We start from the raw sequence: 17,976 nt of genomic DNA, 5'->3' as shown, positions 1-17,976 counted from the left end.
TTCGCTTGTTAATGTTAATCATGCTTGTATGGAACAATTTGTTCCTCTCTAAGAATACCGCGCCCCATAGAATTCATATTCTTAGAGGAATTGCTCCATACAAGCATGGTTAACATAAAAGCGAAATCCAATCCCTATATAAATTAATCTTATCATCTCTATATAATGGTCCAATCTCTGAAATCATGATCGAAATGGAGTTTTATGCTTCTGTTTTGTCCCTTTTAAAATTAAAACAAAAGGTATTAAAAACATTGTTTGTTTTCAGGAAAGCACAAGTTGTTAGCCATTTCGAAATTTTGCTCTGTCATCATTTAATTGGTTGATAAAAATGATACTAAGTACGGAGAAATGTAAAAGTATGGAGACATTAAAAAATCAAACAATTGGTTAAAATTAATAAATTTAAATGCCATGGCAACTACCAAATTACTGCAGTATGAACATAATTCAGTATAAGGATGACTGCATTCAAAAATTGATAATGTTTATATTTAGATTTATTCATCTTTCACTTGGTAGGTCTATAGCAAGCCAACATGACATTTATTCAAAGAGAAAAGTCGATCCTTAATTTCACTGCATATATATAAAGATTATCTTGATTGAGATATAAGATATCTTATATAGTATATGAGATATCTTATTTAATATATAAAATATCTTATAAACTATATAAGATATCTAATATATTATATGAAATATATTCATATGTTTTTTTTTAATTAATCCTATATACGATTGATCTTATAATCGTATATATAAAATATCTCATTTAATTAAAGTTATCTATATAAGATATCTTATATAACATATGAGAATATCTTATATAAAATATCAGATATTTTATATAATTGAAATATCGTTGCTTTATAAGATATCTTATAAAGGAACGAGATTTCAACTAAGGCCCAGAAATGAAGTCTCCTTACCCGGAAGTCATAGAGAGCTGCAAAGTATCAGCCAGACTCTTGTTGGCTTCGCATGCTACTCCAGTATCAAGCGTTTGGTTGAACTAGACAAAAGTACGCATGTATAGATAGGTCACCATTATAGGAGATTTCAGAAAAGATGGCGTGACGTCACAGAAACTTTACATCCGGGTCCTCAAAGGTACAAACACAGTATGGCGACTAATAAAAACAATAACAGATACGTACATCCCTGCTACAAAAATCGATACTTTGACAAAAGTATACACATTCATACTTGCACATTCCGATTTTAAAATTGTTTCTTATGGTTTCAGAGGTTACAGACATTTATATTTTTTATATTTACAATTGTTTATTGCTAAAAATATTTGTGTAGATTTAGTGTTGAAGCCAGCTTGCGAAGCGGTGTCGGGCCGTCAGAGTACCCGTTTTTTCTTCACAGGTAGAAATCCATGTTGTAAAAAAGTTATGAATAAATAATTGATTTTATTGTGTAATGTTTCTGTTTATACATGAAAAAACTGTTCACAACACTATTAATATAACGAAATGTGAACCACCTTGCCAGACCACGGCCGCTCGTGGATGGCTTCGCTAGTAGATCACCTCAGGCCACAGCCCATAGTTAGGAATTTAATTATATAAATACGTAATTACCAACACATATCTCAAGAAGTACTTATAAAAGATATATATTTCTTTCTTTACCATGTATATCTGGTTTCAAAGGAATGCTTTCAACCACTGTGTTACACTTATATGCAGATCTACGCAATGTAAAAATGTACAATGTACATTGTATGGCTGCCGATCGCGATATCTCGAAAAATTTCTAATGTTGAAATCGGTCAGTTTTAATGCTGTTAAGTTTATCTTTTTAATTTCAGTCTTTTCATTCCATGGGCTGCTAAATGAAGTCTCAAATTGAAGTGATATTATTTTTAGATAATTCGAATACATGTTTGATAGACTACATTTAGATTCGTGAACACAGATCGTAATAATGTAAATGCCGACCAGGACACATTGCGCACGGCTTCGAAAATCCTAAAATACTAAAAGTTTTGTTTAAAAATGTGATAAAAAGTTAACTATAAAACTGTACTCATTTAGTATGCCATAAACCAACTTTCAAATTTCTGACTAAGAGAATTATCCAGAATTACGTAATTTTGTGACTCTGAAAAAGGACCGAAATTCGAAATCTCGCTAGTCACTGTACGTTAATGGCTGCCGTGCGCTTGGGGTAATCTACGAAAACGAAAAGACTTTAATTTGGTCTTAATCACAATCGTATGGTGTTTTAACCAAGTAAGACTAAGAAAACAGTAATCGCTTATTAAAATTTCATGTACGATATTTGCGGAACTTGGAATTTAATTTGTAATTTCAAGTTGATTATTTGCATATTACCTGTCAATGTTGTATTACATAATGGCGAATGTGTTTTTTTCTCGTGTCGGTCGAAAATAGAGTATAAACGTCGTAAAATATATTGAATACCATATGTTTATACCTAAATATTATTGTTACATATTTTTATTTACACCTTTTGAAATTAAGATAAAGCAACAATTCTCGGATTGCGGTACTATTTATTACAATAAAATGTAAACAAACATCGAAGCGGCTGTGTTCCCACCAAGGATACGTCCTTGGTTTACCACCATGTTGATGTGTACAGATCTACGGAGTTGTACCTTTGAGCGCCCGGATGTACCTTTGTGTGACGTCATCGCCATCTTTTCTGAAATCTCCTATATAGCCAATATATTTATTGTCGCTATGTTCGAATTGACAACTAGAGTGATGGGAATTAACTGTTTCCGTGTTTTCAATACATCGTTGAATGCAAACCAAACAGCGGTTGATTCTCCCTTTCAGTGCCATCTCTGTCATTGCCAACGATACTGAGATGTGCTCCGAAGTGCTCCGAATGATGCTCGAGGGAGAAATAAGTTTCTTGTTCTAAATGCTACGAAATCTCATTCTATATAAAATATCTTATATAGCAACGAGATTTCAATTATATAAGATATCTTATATATTAATTAAGATTTCTTATATACGATATAAGATATCTTGTATAGAAAATTAAATAAAATATCTTATATACTACTATACTGAGATATCTTATATACATATATAAGATATCTTATACAATCTTTATATGAGATATCTAAAATATGAGATAATATTATATACTTAATTAGATATCTTGTATGCTTTTATAAGTATATCTATATACTTTATAAGATATCTTATTATTAGTTATATAGTCAGTTACTTGCCCCCTATAAAGGCATAGAGGGTCAGTAAGATTTATAGGGGGCGAGGGCGTAGCCCGAGCCTCCTATACTTCTTACTGACCCTCTATGCCTTTATAGGGGGTCAGTAACTGACTATATAACGAATTTTATCGCATCGAGGACCATTTATTTGTTTTACTAATTCTTTGTTTCCTATTTGTTTGGTCAAGAATCTGAAATCAAACTTAAATCATACTGGCACGAATGATAACAAACAATATCCACTTTTAGAATAATTGGCCTAGGCTAAATATTTATCTATGTATTTCTTTACAAGAATTTTCAAATATACTGTATAAGGAACCTGCAGAATAATAATGAATAATTCATTAAAAATCACAATAATTTCGACATTCCTATGTGCACAGTCATGCAGTAGGCCTACCTCAAAGTACGACACCAGACCGTCTGTATATTGAAAGCATCACAAACAAGAGTGACACAAAACGTCCATCTAACATTTTAAAAACAATCTCCTTGATCATCTGTCACTTCGAAAGTTATGCCTGATAAATTGATTGTAGAGTAGAGTGAAGATTGATCTGTAGGTACGAAACCACCTCCATTTGTTTATAATTCACAGTCTAGAAAACGCTTGAATTGTTACGTTTGACTTTCGCCGCGTCATCAACTTTCAAACTGGCGTAGGGGAAGCAACTCGTATTTAAAAAATGCAATTCAGTATTAAAAAACGATTAAAATTATTTTTACACAAAAATTAACAAGTAATATATAGTTTTACGGTAATGAAGTGGTATATTTAGATGAAGAGAATGTGTTTAAATTTTGAAGCGAGGGCGACAGCCGCCATATTGCACCATAATATAAATTTACTGACCCCCTATAAAGTGTTAGGGGGTCACCACGTGACGGCACTCCGCCAATCATTTGGGGACATTTCTGTCCGAGGTGCGATAAAAAGGATTATATGACTCTTTCATATGTACATGTAGGTAGGATAGAACTATTCCACCCGAGGGTACAGAATTTTGGGTCAGAACCGAGGCTTGCCGAGGTTTCTGACCCAAATTCTGTACCCGAGGGTGGAATAGTTCTATCCTACATAATTTACATATGAAAGAGTTATTCTTCACATTGCTTGTCGAATTACTTGCACGAAAACTGAGGCAGCCATTTTGTGACAAAATCTTTAACTTCTTAAATAATCGATCGATTTTAAAAATAAGAACGCCATTCGAAAGAGCTCATCAAAGTTTGTTTTTTTTGAAAAATATAAACAAGAAATCTTAGGTAAAAACGGTTTGAAATGCAAATTAAACAAATGAAATGGTAAATAAATCCGATAAAATCAATCGATATAGAAGAAAAATGACGTCGACTTTGGCTAACATGACGTCATTTCATTGTTTTTTTTTCAATTGTGACGTCACAGCTATGTAAGATATAAGATATCTTATATAGATATAAGATATATAGAGGTTACACAACGAGCAGCTATTGGATATTGAATTTATTTCACTCGAGTGAATTATTTTTTAAAAAAGTTACAAAAGACACGAGCTTTAGCGAGTGTTCTTTTGTAACTTTTAAAAAAATAATTCACGAGAGGGAAATTAATTCAATATCCAATAGTTGCGAGTGGTGTGACCTGTTTCTACCACAATGTTTTTCGTGACAATAGGCCCACGTTTTTTTACTAGAGTTCCGTATGCAAATTAGGCGTAGTGATATAACCTGTATGATACAGAAACTAATTAATATGCAAAACATTCAATTTCGTAATTATTTTTTTATTACTTTAATAATTGATAATACACAAATATTTCTATAAAATAATGATAATTAAATGTATTTGATATCCGAAACCCAGTCATTTCATTCTCTTTAAATCATATTGACCGGGGACTATATGCGCGCAAATTTAACAGTTGTGTGGCCTTGGCATGTGACGTAATTTTCCCGCGCGGATTGTTCAACCCACTCTAGTCCGTGTCACTGTCGGAGTAAAGCACCCTTGGCCTTTGGCGTTTCCTACAAGTACACACGGACTTGTTGTTGATGTTTATTGTGAAAGATCCACCACTTAATGGGTCCCGAAAACAATGACGGGAGCGTGTTTGGTAATGGTGGTCTGTTTGATACGTTTTGAAGTTGAACATCACCGTTTGATGACACTAGTGATGATGGCCGGGGGCCGGATGATGGATTGTTTGCTGGCTGACCGATCTGCTCTGAGTGCGCGTTCGACAATGTTCTTGAGATCGTCCCTATGTTGGTTTGAGTTTATTGTCGAATAGTTGTTAATACTCTGGATGTTCTTGTGTCCGGAAATCTGAAAGGATAAAAAAAATGCAAAAATATGCAAGTGATTCGTAAAAAAGTTACAGTAGCCCTACTGTACCGAAATATTTGTGATGGGATGTATTTTCTTAAATAAAGGTAAGTCTGCATTAAAAACATACATTTTGTTATTATTTAACGTACAAGAATATTTATTAATACCTGCATAATCTGATTGGGAGGCAACCCGTTATCATTCAACTTCTGTACAAGATACTTTCTTGCGCTATGGTTCGTGAGGCGCTTTCCATTTCCCCCTGTTTTGCTCGTCAAGCCTAAAACATTTTTATTGCAAATATTGAAAAATCCTGTATCACGGGTCATAATTCAGTAATCATTTAGTATTAAAGTGCAAATAACCAGGACAATCGACCTTGACCTGTTGTGTGAAATTTTGAAATGCAACATGACATCGTGTACTGTTTCAGTACACACTGTAATACATTGTATAGCCTGTGTACAATCTGAAAGGGGCGGGGCTTAGTTTTTGTTACTTTGTTGACAGCAGCTGTTTATTACAATGGAAGTTTAGGATGAATTCATAAAATATTACCTGCATTTTCTGCCATTGTAGTCATGAATCTTCCCAGTTTATTTACGCCGACAGGCTGGCACTTAAACCACCTGCTAGATTTGTCCATGTTTGTATTAGTGGCGATATAATAGGGTGCATCATCATGGCAGTATGTTGGCGGACGGCGAGATTGGTAGACCTTTATAAGTGGCGACAGGGCAGCGTGATGGGGTTTTAGGGGTACAGTAGCCCAGGCGCGCGGGGGGGACGGCCCTTAAATTCTTAGGATTTGATCCAGGCCTTGTTTTAGTTTGCCGTTCACGAAATTCAATGTACTCATTATTCTCTGAATCTTTACATAGCTTAATATCCCCCCAACACATATCCCTGTGTTCAGTAACACCTCGCATGCCAAAATGCACAGTATTTAGAAACCAAACTGTTTCTTAACAAAACTGTCAGGGTTGTGTGTGAACCAAGTTGACCTACGTCATACAATTTATCTATGTGTCTTTGTCTGAAACAGCATCAGCCCTCTTTTCTAAATTTCCCTTTCCCTCTCGTTTTAGCTTTTTTTGCTTAGATTTGATAACCTCCATTACCTTATGAAAACTCTACACTTGTTGTTAGTTGTTTGCCGTAATCTTTCGATTTCAAATACCGATCAATGCTACATGCCATGTTTCTAATGGTAGCAGGTTCATATTCCTTTCCATGATTGTTTCTAACATTCATAAAAAAGATACAAAGTAAACTTGTTCAGCTGAACTGGCGGAATCGATTCTAATGGCCTGTTTTCCTGAGAACACTGAAAAAAAATCTCGTACTTTTTTCATATCTAAATCAGTTTTTTTCTTAGTGTTTTTGTTGACCTCTGAAGCAATGAATCTGTCAACATCAAAATCTTCTAATGAATCTTTGTCTGACAAATATGGATCATGGGGCTTATCAACTGGGGGTGTTAATGTACTCTGAATGGTTTCCGATATCGTGACAGATCTAACGTTAGTTTGTGATATTGTAACGTCGCGCGACCTGGGCATGACGGTATGACGTCGAACCGATACCGGGCTTCAGTTGCTATTTTTGCCTGAATCAAACTGAATTTCAAATCGGTCGAAAACCATAATTAGTGTCTGCCTTTGAAATAGACTTGATTACTCCCCCTTTCCCCGTCACATAGCTTCACTCTGTCGCCAATATTGACCAAATCTTCGTCCATCGCAGCCATGATGTTGACGTTGAAAGCAGACGACGTAAACATTTATCACGTGGGGTAGAAAAAAGTAGTACCGGTCAAAGGTCATCAATTTCTCCACCAATCAAAACGCCGGAAGGTTATATTCCACTAGTGGAATATCAATATATATATAATCAACGGTGTTGTACATATAACACAATGGCCTGAGAGTTGAATAAATCGACACATTGTGGTAGAAATCATATATATATAAGATATCTTACATAATTTATATAAGATATCTTGTAGAATTCGATTAAATACGGGGAAAGACCCTTGCTCTTCAATAAATGTTAGATTGTCTTGCCATATAGGTCATGTATATTCTAAACTTGCATTTTGCGGAGTTTCAATATTGGATGCATGGTTTTATTGCAAAAAACTATAGTGTTTTGTTATCACAGTGGTCGACACACCACTGTATGAATTCCGGAAATAGCGATCGCCGAAGCAAGATATTTGTTTAGAAAACGCAGTATGCATGTGATGAAGGTCTTGTTTTCGATACTTTCTCACGAGTATGAAGGTTGACTCAAAATATGTATAATATGTATACACTATCCTTTGATACTAACTTATAATTCTTCAGAAATGACACATATAATTACCTGTAAATAGATCGAATCAGTGCCGGTAGTTCTCTATGTGACCAATAGTCTCGGAAATGTTTTGAATGATTAATTCGCAGATCATCTTTCACTCTCAGTTTCCTCTATTTGATTATGTATTAATTCAAAGTTACTTCCCAGAGAAAGAAAGCATCCAAATGTTAGAAAAAAACAGAACAAACATCGATTATAAACAGCACCCTTAGACACGCTACTGTATGGTTGGTAGCGGCAAGACTGTGTTTGATTAATCATTTTTGTCTGATTAGTGATTTAAATACCCTTTTTCACAGAGATTGGATAAAACTTTGAATGCGGGTATTGCCGAGAGAGTTCCGAATATTGTGATGACATCATTAACCACCGCATACAAGAGCACTGTTATGAAAATTCAAATTTGTTATAACATCTTTAGGAAGAGCAGTGAAACCATAAAAATTTTTCAAATAATTCCAGAGGAAATAAGTCTCTTGGTAAAAGATAAATGTCTCTTACGATGAAAACTGTGGTGTTCATGTACACAGAATTGATTCCGCATCCCTTAAAACCCCAATGTACCAATGCAATTTTCACTGAAAATCAGACAATATTTTAAATGTTGACTAATCAGAAGCCAGAAAAGGTAAAAAAAAGAATCACCAACATGACGATCTCCATTGATTTAAAGTTTAGCCTACTATCAGGAGTAGTGGACAAAGCGATTGACCCAATCCCCGGGGCCCTATTTACGGGGAAAAATGAAATTATTTTTATCTTTGAAAAAAAGTGATTGAGACGTGATCCCATGATCGGAGGTTCAAATATGCCAAGAAGGAAGAATTATTGTTTTTATGTATATTTATTTTTTGTCATGTTTCATTAAAAGTGTTTCAATTAAAATGAAGTCTAAAAACAATACAGTATAAAACCTAATATTTCAAATGTATCTTCTATATTAAAAACGGTATATAATTTGTAACAATGTAACAAAATAGTTTCACTTCCTATAAAGTTTCTAAGAAAGTTTCAACATTACAGTACACCGTAACGTAACCTTGATAATGTTTCTCCCAAAGCCGCTATGGAAGCTTAATTCTGATTGGTCGGAATTTCCGAAGAGACTCTTTCTTCCGAAAAACGACGCAGATCGTTATAAAGTAATACCACATGGTATTAGACATGAAGAAGAAAAGTTAGTTAGGAAGAAGTGAAAAGATAATACATAGTATCCTAAATTTAGTCGCCTCTTCCGATTCATGCAATAGGGGGCAGCATTGATAAACTCTAACACTACTACCTGCAGGGGCAGCCTAATAACGTGAAGACCGACAATGCACACGATCCCTGGCCATTATAATACATACACATATCTAAAACTACTACTGACACGTACATCTGAAAAAAACTTCGATCGAAATAAACACACAAATTAGGATTGAAATGATGAAATATCGTAAAAATTCGCATTCTGTGATACTCTGCAAACATATCTATGTATGTCAATAATCTGCAAAACGTCGTAAACGTTGTACATAGTAAAAGGCTCTAGATGTGTTCCCGTGTATACTACGTTTCGTTGTGTAGTTATTTTGTGTTTGTTATACACACGTGATTAGGATTGCCATTTAGAATTAAATTTATAATTGCATATAGTGTCATTCTAAATTTGTCATATTATATGAGGACTAATGCATCGATATATCTATCTATTATGTTGGAAAAGTTTGAAGAGATACAGAGTCAATTCCGTCATGGACCAGCTACAAACCATACAGTAGCCCCCGAATAAAAGACATCGTTGTAGAAAATTCCAGATAATGTTCTCACATAGATACTGTAACGTTGTCTCTCCAATATATAATTTGTTTATCATCCATTATGAAATCATTCCATAAGTCGTCCAATTTTTTAATAGATCGATTCGATTCCAGTGTTTTTGATTAATGATTGATTATGTACAATTATGAAGTGGTTAACAATATATATATATATATAAAGTTATACCGATTGCAAAAGTTAAATAAATAATCACTAAATATATTTTGACCTATAGCACGATATGTAAAGTTCATAGAAAGATTGAAACACACATTGATTTCAGTACCCGCACAAACCTATTTTTAATCTTTAGCTTCGGCAATCGCTATTTCCGATTATTTATACAGTGTAGTTCGCCTGTTCTGGTTATCAATTCTGATAAGATCCTCTTCTGATATTAACTCAATTTCATTCAAAGATAACTATTACTGGAATATATAAGAATTTTTCTACACTTGAAGCAAGAACGATAGAACGCTAAATAAAAAAAAAAAAAAAAAATTATCGGTTTTGACTTTCAATGGTAACCATGGTAACAACCAAAAATTAAACTAAATTTTAATATTCAATAAAACTTTCATATCTTATTCAAGATAATGCCTGATAAAAGTTGATAAATTATAAATTAAATAATTTCTATCGACTTAAGATATATACATGTAAGAAATTTTAAACTCTAAAGTCACGAATATCAGTTGATATTGGTAACGTCAATACTGTAAAAACATTTTTTTCTTATACCAAATTGAAAATGATGTTACTTGAAGTTTCTAAAAAATTAAAAATCTTTGCGGATGTTTTACAAAAGTGTGGATGCAAAATAATGGTGAAAAGTGTGAATCAAATTCAGTCTTTGATACCCCTCTTAAGATTCTTGGGAATAATTAATGGGGGTGTTAAAGGATATAAACTGTTACCTTTGTATCATTACAACTTGGCGTTTTTCTTACATATTTGCACGCTTAAATTCAAAAAATAGATGGGTTCGGCATACAGTGTGTCAGTCTTGAATGTATGGGCCAGACATTTTTCAGTTTTACTCCGGGTTGGGATTCCTCACTGGATGGTCTTCTCTTTCTTCATCCGGCAACTTGGTCCCACATTGTTAGCGAAGATTAGTACTTTTGTGGCGGGTCAAATGAAAGGAATTCTCACCTCCTTCATGCAGAACGTTTTATGTCCGTTTTGAGTATTTTTAAAGCCCTTGCAAAAATAAAAGAAATAACAATAAAATGCCAAAACAATATTTCGTCGGAATTTTATATACCCCAACTTTCGCATTAATCCAAAGGTCACATAAACTTCGCCAAAGGAGGGTCAATATGTATAGTGCCAAATGGGAACTTGGCGCCCAAAGGACCCTGTGAAATTAAACCGTTTGAAACTAATGTTTTGATGAAAATCTTGAATTATTTTGATCGAGATAGTTATTGCGCGAACGGAAAACAAGCCGGGAATAACAGCAGAAATGACGTTTTTGCGTAATTCAAAGGACCAGTAAACTCGGGCAAATAGTGTTCCTATGAAAGTGCAAATCAAACTCAGACTAAGGCTCAGTGACTTAATTCAAAACATAGTACCCACGTTTTGAGGAACCTAAATCGGAGTAATTTTTGCGGAGTAGTTGAACGCGAAAAGTGAACCTGAAAATGCCGTAACTCCGCTAAATAGAGTCCAAGCGAAGTCATTTGAGCCTTAACACATATAATCATGTGACCAAGTCACAAAACAATCGCTTCAGATTTGTGTCAGTTATTGCACGGAAAACCATGAGTTACAGACAGACGGACGGAAAAATTAGTACAATCAGGACACATATATGATATTCCATAATACAAAAAAATCAAAGTTCATTCAGTATGTTGTAACAAAGATCAATTTAACGCCGAACTCTATTTTACTGTGCAGAAGAATTTATATTAACGCTTATTGAAACACTAATTGTGAAGCGGGTCACAAGTCGCGGAAATTTCATACACCATCATTCACTGGATTTACTTGCCGATGTTGAACTGGAAGGGAGCAGTTACTGAAGCATGATATTCGTCAACATTCCTGAAATGGGATAGTGGATAAACCCGGACGCGTTTGAGAGATGGAGTGTGGGGGGAATCGTACAAGATCAGTTTCTTGATTTTGATTGTGGGACGACCGGTCGAGTGGTATGTACTTGTGACTTGGACACGGATGGGACAATCGCAAACCGTCAGTGATAGGCTTACGCCACAATTTTTGAACTTGCCACGGAGGACAGCGTTGTGGATACTAATGGACTGTTTTTTGTGTGTCGTAGGAACAAGTACTTCAGTGAGTTACGATATAACACGATGCTTAATTTCTTGTGCCCGGTCAATATACCCATTAATTTGGGCGAGTTCCAAAAACCCCAAGCGTAACTCTGACATAGGGATCGGCTTGTATAGCACAGTAAAATACAGTGCGCGGGTGTGTGAAGTCTAGATCAAATTCGGTTGGTTTCATGTGTTCTCAAAGTTTTTCGTATGGAAAATAGTATTTTGTGAAAAAATCTATTTTTAGTAACAATGATCTTTGTAGTTTGACATTAAAATTTAATCTCAAGCTGTATATTCCTTATATGCTACCATTGTGTGAAGTTTGATCGAAATCTGTTGAAGTTTTCGCAAGTTATCGTTTGGAAACGAACCTTTTTTAATCAATCCATTTTTTAGTCCACAGTGACCTTTTAGTTGACCTTTTTGACCTCAAAATTCCATCCCAAGCTGTATTTTTCTCATATGCTACCATTGTGTTAAATTTGATCAAACTCCGTGCAAGTTTTCTAAAGTTATCGTCTGGAAACTAATACTTTGTTTAAACAATGTATTTTTTAGTAAAAGTGGCCTTTGTAGTTGGACCATTTGACCCCATAATTCTATCCCAAGCTGTTTATTGGCGGATCGCCAGCCGATATTGGTAAGCCACGCCCCCAACGATTCAAGGGGGATCCACTCCTGTTTGCTGCGACATCGGTAAGGTTAAACAAGATGGCGACCGCCAAACTTTCAGATGACTTTTTTTCCATTAGAACCCTTATTAGCGACCCTATCACTCAACAAAAACGCAAAGGCCAACATCCGTTTGTCAGTGTTTTTAAAAATAAAAAACTATGAAATTTGTCTATTGATATTTTGCAAACTTTCACAATGTATATTGCAGTCTAACTGCAAAGTCAGAGCACCACGCATTCTGTAAATATTCGAAGTAGGCATGTACCTTTCTATAATCCGTGTTTGAATGACATTCATTTTTTTCATGTTTTAAAAGCGATAATTAGTATTTATTGTGCGATGTGGCGGCTCTAGTGTGGATAAAGTATCACCTTATTCAAGCTTTGTTTACTTCTTTCCCCTAGTATTTCCAACCATAATTCCAGTATAGTTTGCATGTATTTTTTCTGTCTTCTGACAATGTCTGTAATTTTTAAAAGCCTTCATTGGGGCCTAGGCTATATTTTTTTTTCAAATATATGTTGAGGTAGGCCTAATAATCATTGCAGGATTTTTTTTCTAAATTTAATGACTATTTGAACATATATTTAAATCAAATAATACAAAAAAAAATCATAGGAATATTAGGTATAGCCTAGAATATTGATGTGCAATGAATTAAACAGGACAGAACTAATGTAACTGATATCTTCTGTACATCATATATATACACATGCAAATATATCAATATGATCTTTTAAATTTATCATATTAAGATAGGTTTGTTGCAAATATTTGTTACCCATATCTGGATTGTTTTCCTCTTCACAATGTGTTCCCCTATCAAATGACACTCTGTTTTAAAATTACATAAACAGAAAAAAAATTTAATTCCATGTCTTTATTTATTGCATATTCTCTTAGTTCAATTTTTCAATTTAGTTGATTATTCCAGCAACGTATCTTATCCAGATAGCAGGTTTTATAGGACATTACATCTTTACTGAATGATACCTTGAGTAAAGGACAGGTTCTTAGCTCCTTAGATTTTTCTATTAACTTGAGATATGCTTAATGTACAATCTATATTAGAAAATTTTTAGTTCAAGGTTCATGTAGATTGCTTTGCGCAAAACAGTGATACTTCTGCAAGGCCTAAAAACGCATTACTGTGCCATGCCAATTGAAACAGAACTAATTTCATTACATTGTTTAGGTATATTTACTCATGGCTAACGATCTGTCCAGTCCTTACTGGTTGATTAATCGTAATTTGTGGAAGAGCTTGTTACGTGTAAATATACAGTAAAATATGAGAAAAAAGTATAGTTTTCTGGAGGAAGACATTAGAAACTCGTTCGGTGAATTGCATTGGTGGAACCAAATTATCATGCCATCGTGTTCAGTTGTTGAATATTGCCAGGTACTCCAACAGTTTGTTTGGCAAAATCGGACCAGCAAAGTAGCGCAGGAGCCTAGTGTAGTAAAATGCAAATGGCTGCTATTAAATGGCGGATCGAAAATATTCGCATATAAGAAGCCATCTCAATTGATACAAATGTTTTTATAGACACCAAAAGGTACTCTGAACATAACAAGAAGACTCTTCACGAGAAAAAATAGTTCAAAAAATACACAATCTGGTTTGGGGCGAAAAATGACAAATTTCCGGAAAGAGCCACTCAATCGTCCACATTTTAACTATTTTTTTCGTAAATATTCTTCTTGTCATGTTCAGAGTACCTTATAGTGTATATAAGAGCCAACTTGTATCAATTAATAATGTCTTTTTATATGCTATATTTGTGATCCGCCATTTAAAGCAGCTCATTTGCATTTACAACAATAGGCTCCTGCGCTATTCGCTGGTTCACGATTTTGCCAAACAAACTGTTGGAGTACCTGGCATAGTCACTACTGAACACGATAGCATGTTTATTTGGTTCCATCAATGCAATTCACACGAGTTCTATGTCTTCTCCTAGAATATATACATTTTTCTCTTATTTTACTGAAATTTACAAGCAGCTTCACAAATTACTTATCAACAGTAAGACTGACAGTTAGCCAGGGTATTATACCAAAATTAATTGAAATTAGTTCTGTTCAATTGCAGCACAGTAATGCGTTTTTAGGCTTGCAAAAATATCACTGGTTAAAGCCATTACATGAACCTTAAGGATAACTTATGATTTCTTTGTTAAAGCTGACAATACAAGTTAAAATTATTAAAATGATTTTTTTTTTAAATAAGTATACTCGTTTTTTCAAGAATCGTTTATGAGACATTCCCCGGTTGAGGACAGTCATTTTTGTTTTACATTCCGACGACTCACCGACCCCTATATAAAGCACGTGAATCGACACACGTGCGCTCATTCATGTACCTATACACCTAGCAGTCCACAGGTTATATCACCTACAAATAGGTAAACAAAACCCTCAGCTGTTAAACTATATTGGACTTTTTTAGCAAGAAAAACATGTCAACTCCTCTAAGTTGTCATTTAGATGTTTCTCAAAATAAAATTCCAACGCAAGTGAATAGATATCCAAACAATAATCCGTCCACATATCTCCACGCATATCATCGTACCCGATGCACTCAACTGACCATTATACACGTGACTACGTACATGACCCGAACGAGCGACAACTAGCAAGGACATCACACGTGTCGTTGTACATGTACGTGTAAAAATTAGTGTATATTGGAATTGTTTTATTAGTTCGTATTGGACATATGTTGGGGATATAGACCTATCCACATCAATCCGCCATCTTGAAATTTTAGAGTTATCCTCCCCTTGATCAGAGTAAAGACACTTCCGGTTTTCGTTACGTACACTGTAATATAGTAACAGCTTAACTACCTTTGAAAACGAATTTTTCCGATTTGTTTACACGTTTCTTTGCTGTGTTGCTGCTAATATTATTTGAATTACATATTTCCATATATTGTAGGTGTTTTTTTTATCGTAATATATTGGATAGCTTTCCCAACTTTTTCGTTCTTTTTTTGACGTGGGCGTGGCCGCCCGAATATTAAAGTTTCAGTGGGAGGGCTCATTCAATACTTTGTAACGTCCGACCTTATGTTGTCTTCCATCTTCCCAGAGCGTATGTTAAGTAATAAGCAATGGTGAAAATAGCAGTGTGGTAATGTATCCACTTATATTAAGATAATGTATGCGTTTATTCCGACATTTTCTCACTAAAACCATCATATATATGTACCAGAAACATGCAATGATTTTACAGTTACTTATTTATAAAATGCATAGTCTTTTTAAGAATGCGTCAGTAAAACTATTCTAGGAAAATACATTCTAAACATTAATCTCATATTAGCCAGTGTAGTGTGGTACCTTTCAAACTTACAGAAAACAGTATCAGGGATCCGATAATATATACTATGTACATTGTATATCGAAAAACTGGAAAGAAAACCTGGCTTATCTACATGTATTGTACATATTTAATAGACTTTTATGGTAATATATACTTGTAACTAAATACAATAATTGTTAAATCTATTGTGAAAGTTACTGAAGCTCATTTTACTGCCCATAACAAAAGAAAAACATATCTTCGAAATCATTGGTTAGTTCCAAGGATGACTCTTATATCTTGTAGTCTCTAACTAGGCCTAATTGAATTTCCTCCCATTATGGGGAAGATGGCCATGACAATAACCCATAGGGGTAACTGTGAAACATTTTTCCACTAGGTGAGCTTTTATTTATTATGTAACATCCATAGATAAATGTTAATTGTAGGATTGGTTTGAGGACATATTTTTATTTTATTTGTAAGTATGGAATATGGGTTGGATGGCGAAATAGGGAAATTTCTGTAAAAATTAGCATTCTTTTTATTCCCTCTTTCTTACAGGGAATACATGTCAAATATTAAAGTTCATTTGCATCTTTTCTACTCAGTGTACCTCTTACCATGTTTTCTTCCAGAATCGGGTAGTATTGAGGTTAGTTTCAAGCATGGATTTATAAGATGTCTGTATCCAATGGTTTTTTAAAGATTTTGATATGCTCTCAAATCACTGGTGGACCTGGCTTTTGGCAATTGGCAAATAGCCAAAATATGCATTTTTAATCCGTCAATTTCAAGTACATCGTTGCAAGACATAAAAAAATACACTTTGAGTATTTTGGTCTGCATCTACATTTATACTTGTACAACACAACGATCACCAACATTATTTAGAACTCAAGAGGGAAGCTAGATTGCATGTTATTAGTTGACAGCTTCAGGCTACTGGTTAAGGTAACCGTTACGTTGACTTTTATGTGGGGCGGATGTTTACAGGTTTTGATTTTTTAATTTCTTTACGCAAATTTTATTATGCATGAAAACACACATTACTGTATAATGGATTAGGTAACAGGCTAAGTCTATATAATTCTTCTCCATAGTGGTTGTATAGATACATATATATTGATTATTTTAATTTAGTTTTATTAAACTACTCCCTTTACACACACACATATCCATTCTCTTTTCATTCCGGTAGGCTAATGGTTTAGATTCAATCTTCATAGAATTTACATTAGGTTTATGTTATGGTCATTTATGTGTTCACATGTATAAAAAATATTCTATACATGAATTATTTTTTTAAAACAATTAGATAACAAAATGACATAAATTGGAAATTTGTACAAAATGGTTAGAATATACATGTAGTTTCAACAGAGACAATATGAGATATAATTTTAAATGTTTACCACTGGTTAGTTGCAGAAATACATGTATTCCGTGTGACTTTGGACAAGATTAATCATATCAGTTCCTGTCTTCATGTGAAATCGTAATGTCACCAAAGGTGGGCCAATCTCCATATTAAAATAAAGAAGATCACTGCATTTTGTATACTATTGAACAAAAGCCATATTTATTTTAATTTTATAGATATTATAATTCAAGAATATAACTCAGAAATGTATGTTGAGTCCAGCAGGATTTTCATATATTCATTTTTGCTTTAAATATACTTAGCAATGGTGCTAAAGTTATATCAGGATCGAGTGATGTGTTCCAATTTGGCATGTGACAATCAGGAAAAGAAGCTATTGCCAGAAAATGATCTAAAACGTCGTATGTTACCTCAGATTATGTAGTTATGTACAGGGCTTATGATAGTAGAAAGTGTGTAACATTCATTACAAGTTACATATATAGATAACAAGATGATTTGTTAATCATAGTATTATTACTCTATATTCAGTCAAAATATACAATTATAGGAAAACGTAGACCGTCCCTTCAATGTGACGTCATACGTTTGTTACGTCCGCTATCCGAAT

At 34.1% G+C, this 17,976-nt stretch overlaps 1 protein-coding gene across 1 annotated transcript; it reads right to left on the bottom strand.

Moving 5' to 3' along the window:
• Positions 1–4,807: 4,807 nt before the first annotated feature.
• On the bottom strand, positions 4,808–6,495 carry LOC138313092 (uncharacterized). Its single transcript, XM_069253739.1, has 3 exons — positions 6,099–6,495; positions 5,708–5,820; positions 4,808–5,537 (listed from the first exon to the last, which is right to left on the bottom strand). Exons 1-3 carry the CDS (start codon positions 6,184–6,186, stop codon positions 5,364–5,366), a joined length of 375 nt encoding a protein of 124 aa, XP_069109840.1. The 5' UTR covers positions 6,187–6,495; the 3' UTR covers positions 4,808–5,363.
• Between the last annotated feature and the right edge of the window lie 11,481 nt (positions 6,496–17,976).

This window comes from Argopecten irradians, unplaced genomic scaffold (genome assembly GCF_041381155.1).
Source record: "Argopecten irradians isolate NY unplaced genomic scaffold, Ai_NY scaffold_0596, whole genome shotgun sequence".
Taxonomy (NCBI): Eukaryota; Metazoa; Mollusca; class Bivalvia; order Pectinida; family Pectinidae; genus Argopecten; species Argopecten irradians.
Note: the sequence above shows the minus strand (reverse complement) of the source record. Positions and strands in the feature narration are given on the sequence as shown.

Excerpts from the sequence above, each read along its gene's own strand:
- LOC138313092 (XM_069253739.1), bottom strand. The coding sequence starts at position 6,186 with ATGGACAAATCTAGCAGGTGGTTTAAGTGCCAGCCTGTCGGCGTAAAT. Across the intron at positions 5,821-6,098 it reads TACAATGGCAGAAAATGCAG|GCTTGACGAGCAAAACAGGG; the intron begins GTAATATTTTAT and ends AAAATGTTTTAG. Across the intron at positions 5,538-5,707 it reads CTCCCAATCAGATTATGCAG|ATTTCCGGACACAAGAACAT; the intron begins GTATTAATAAAT and ends TTATCCTTTCAG.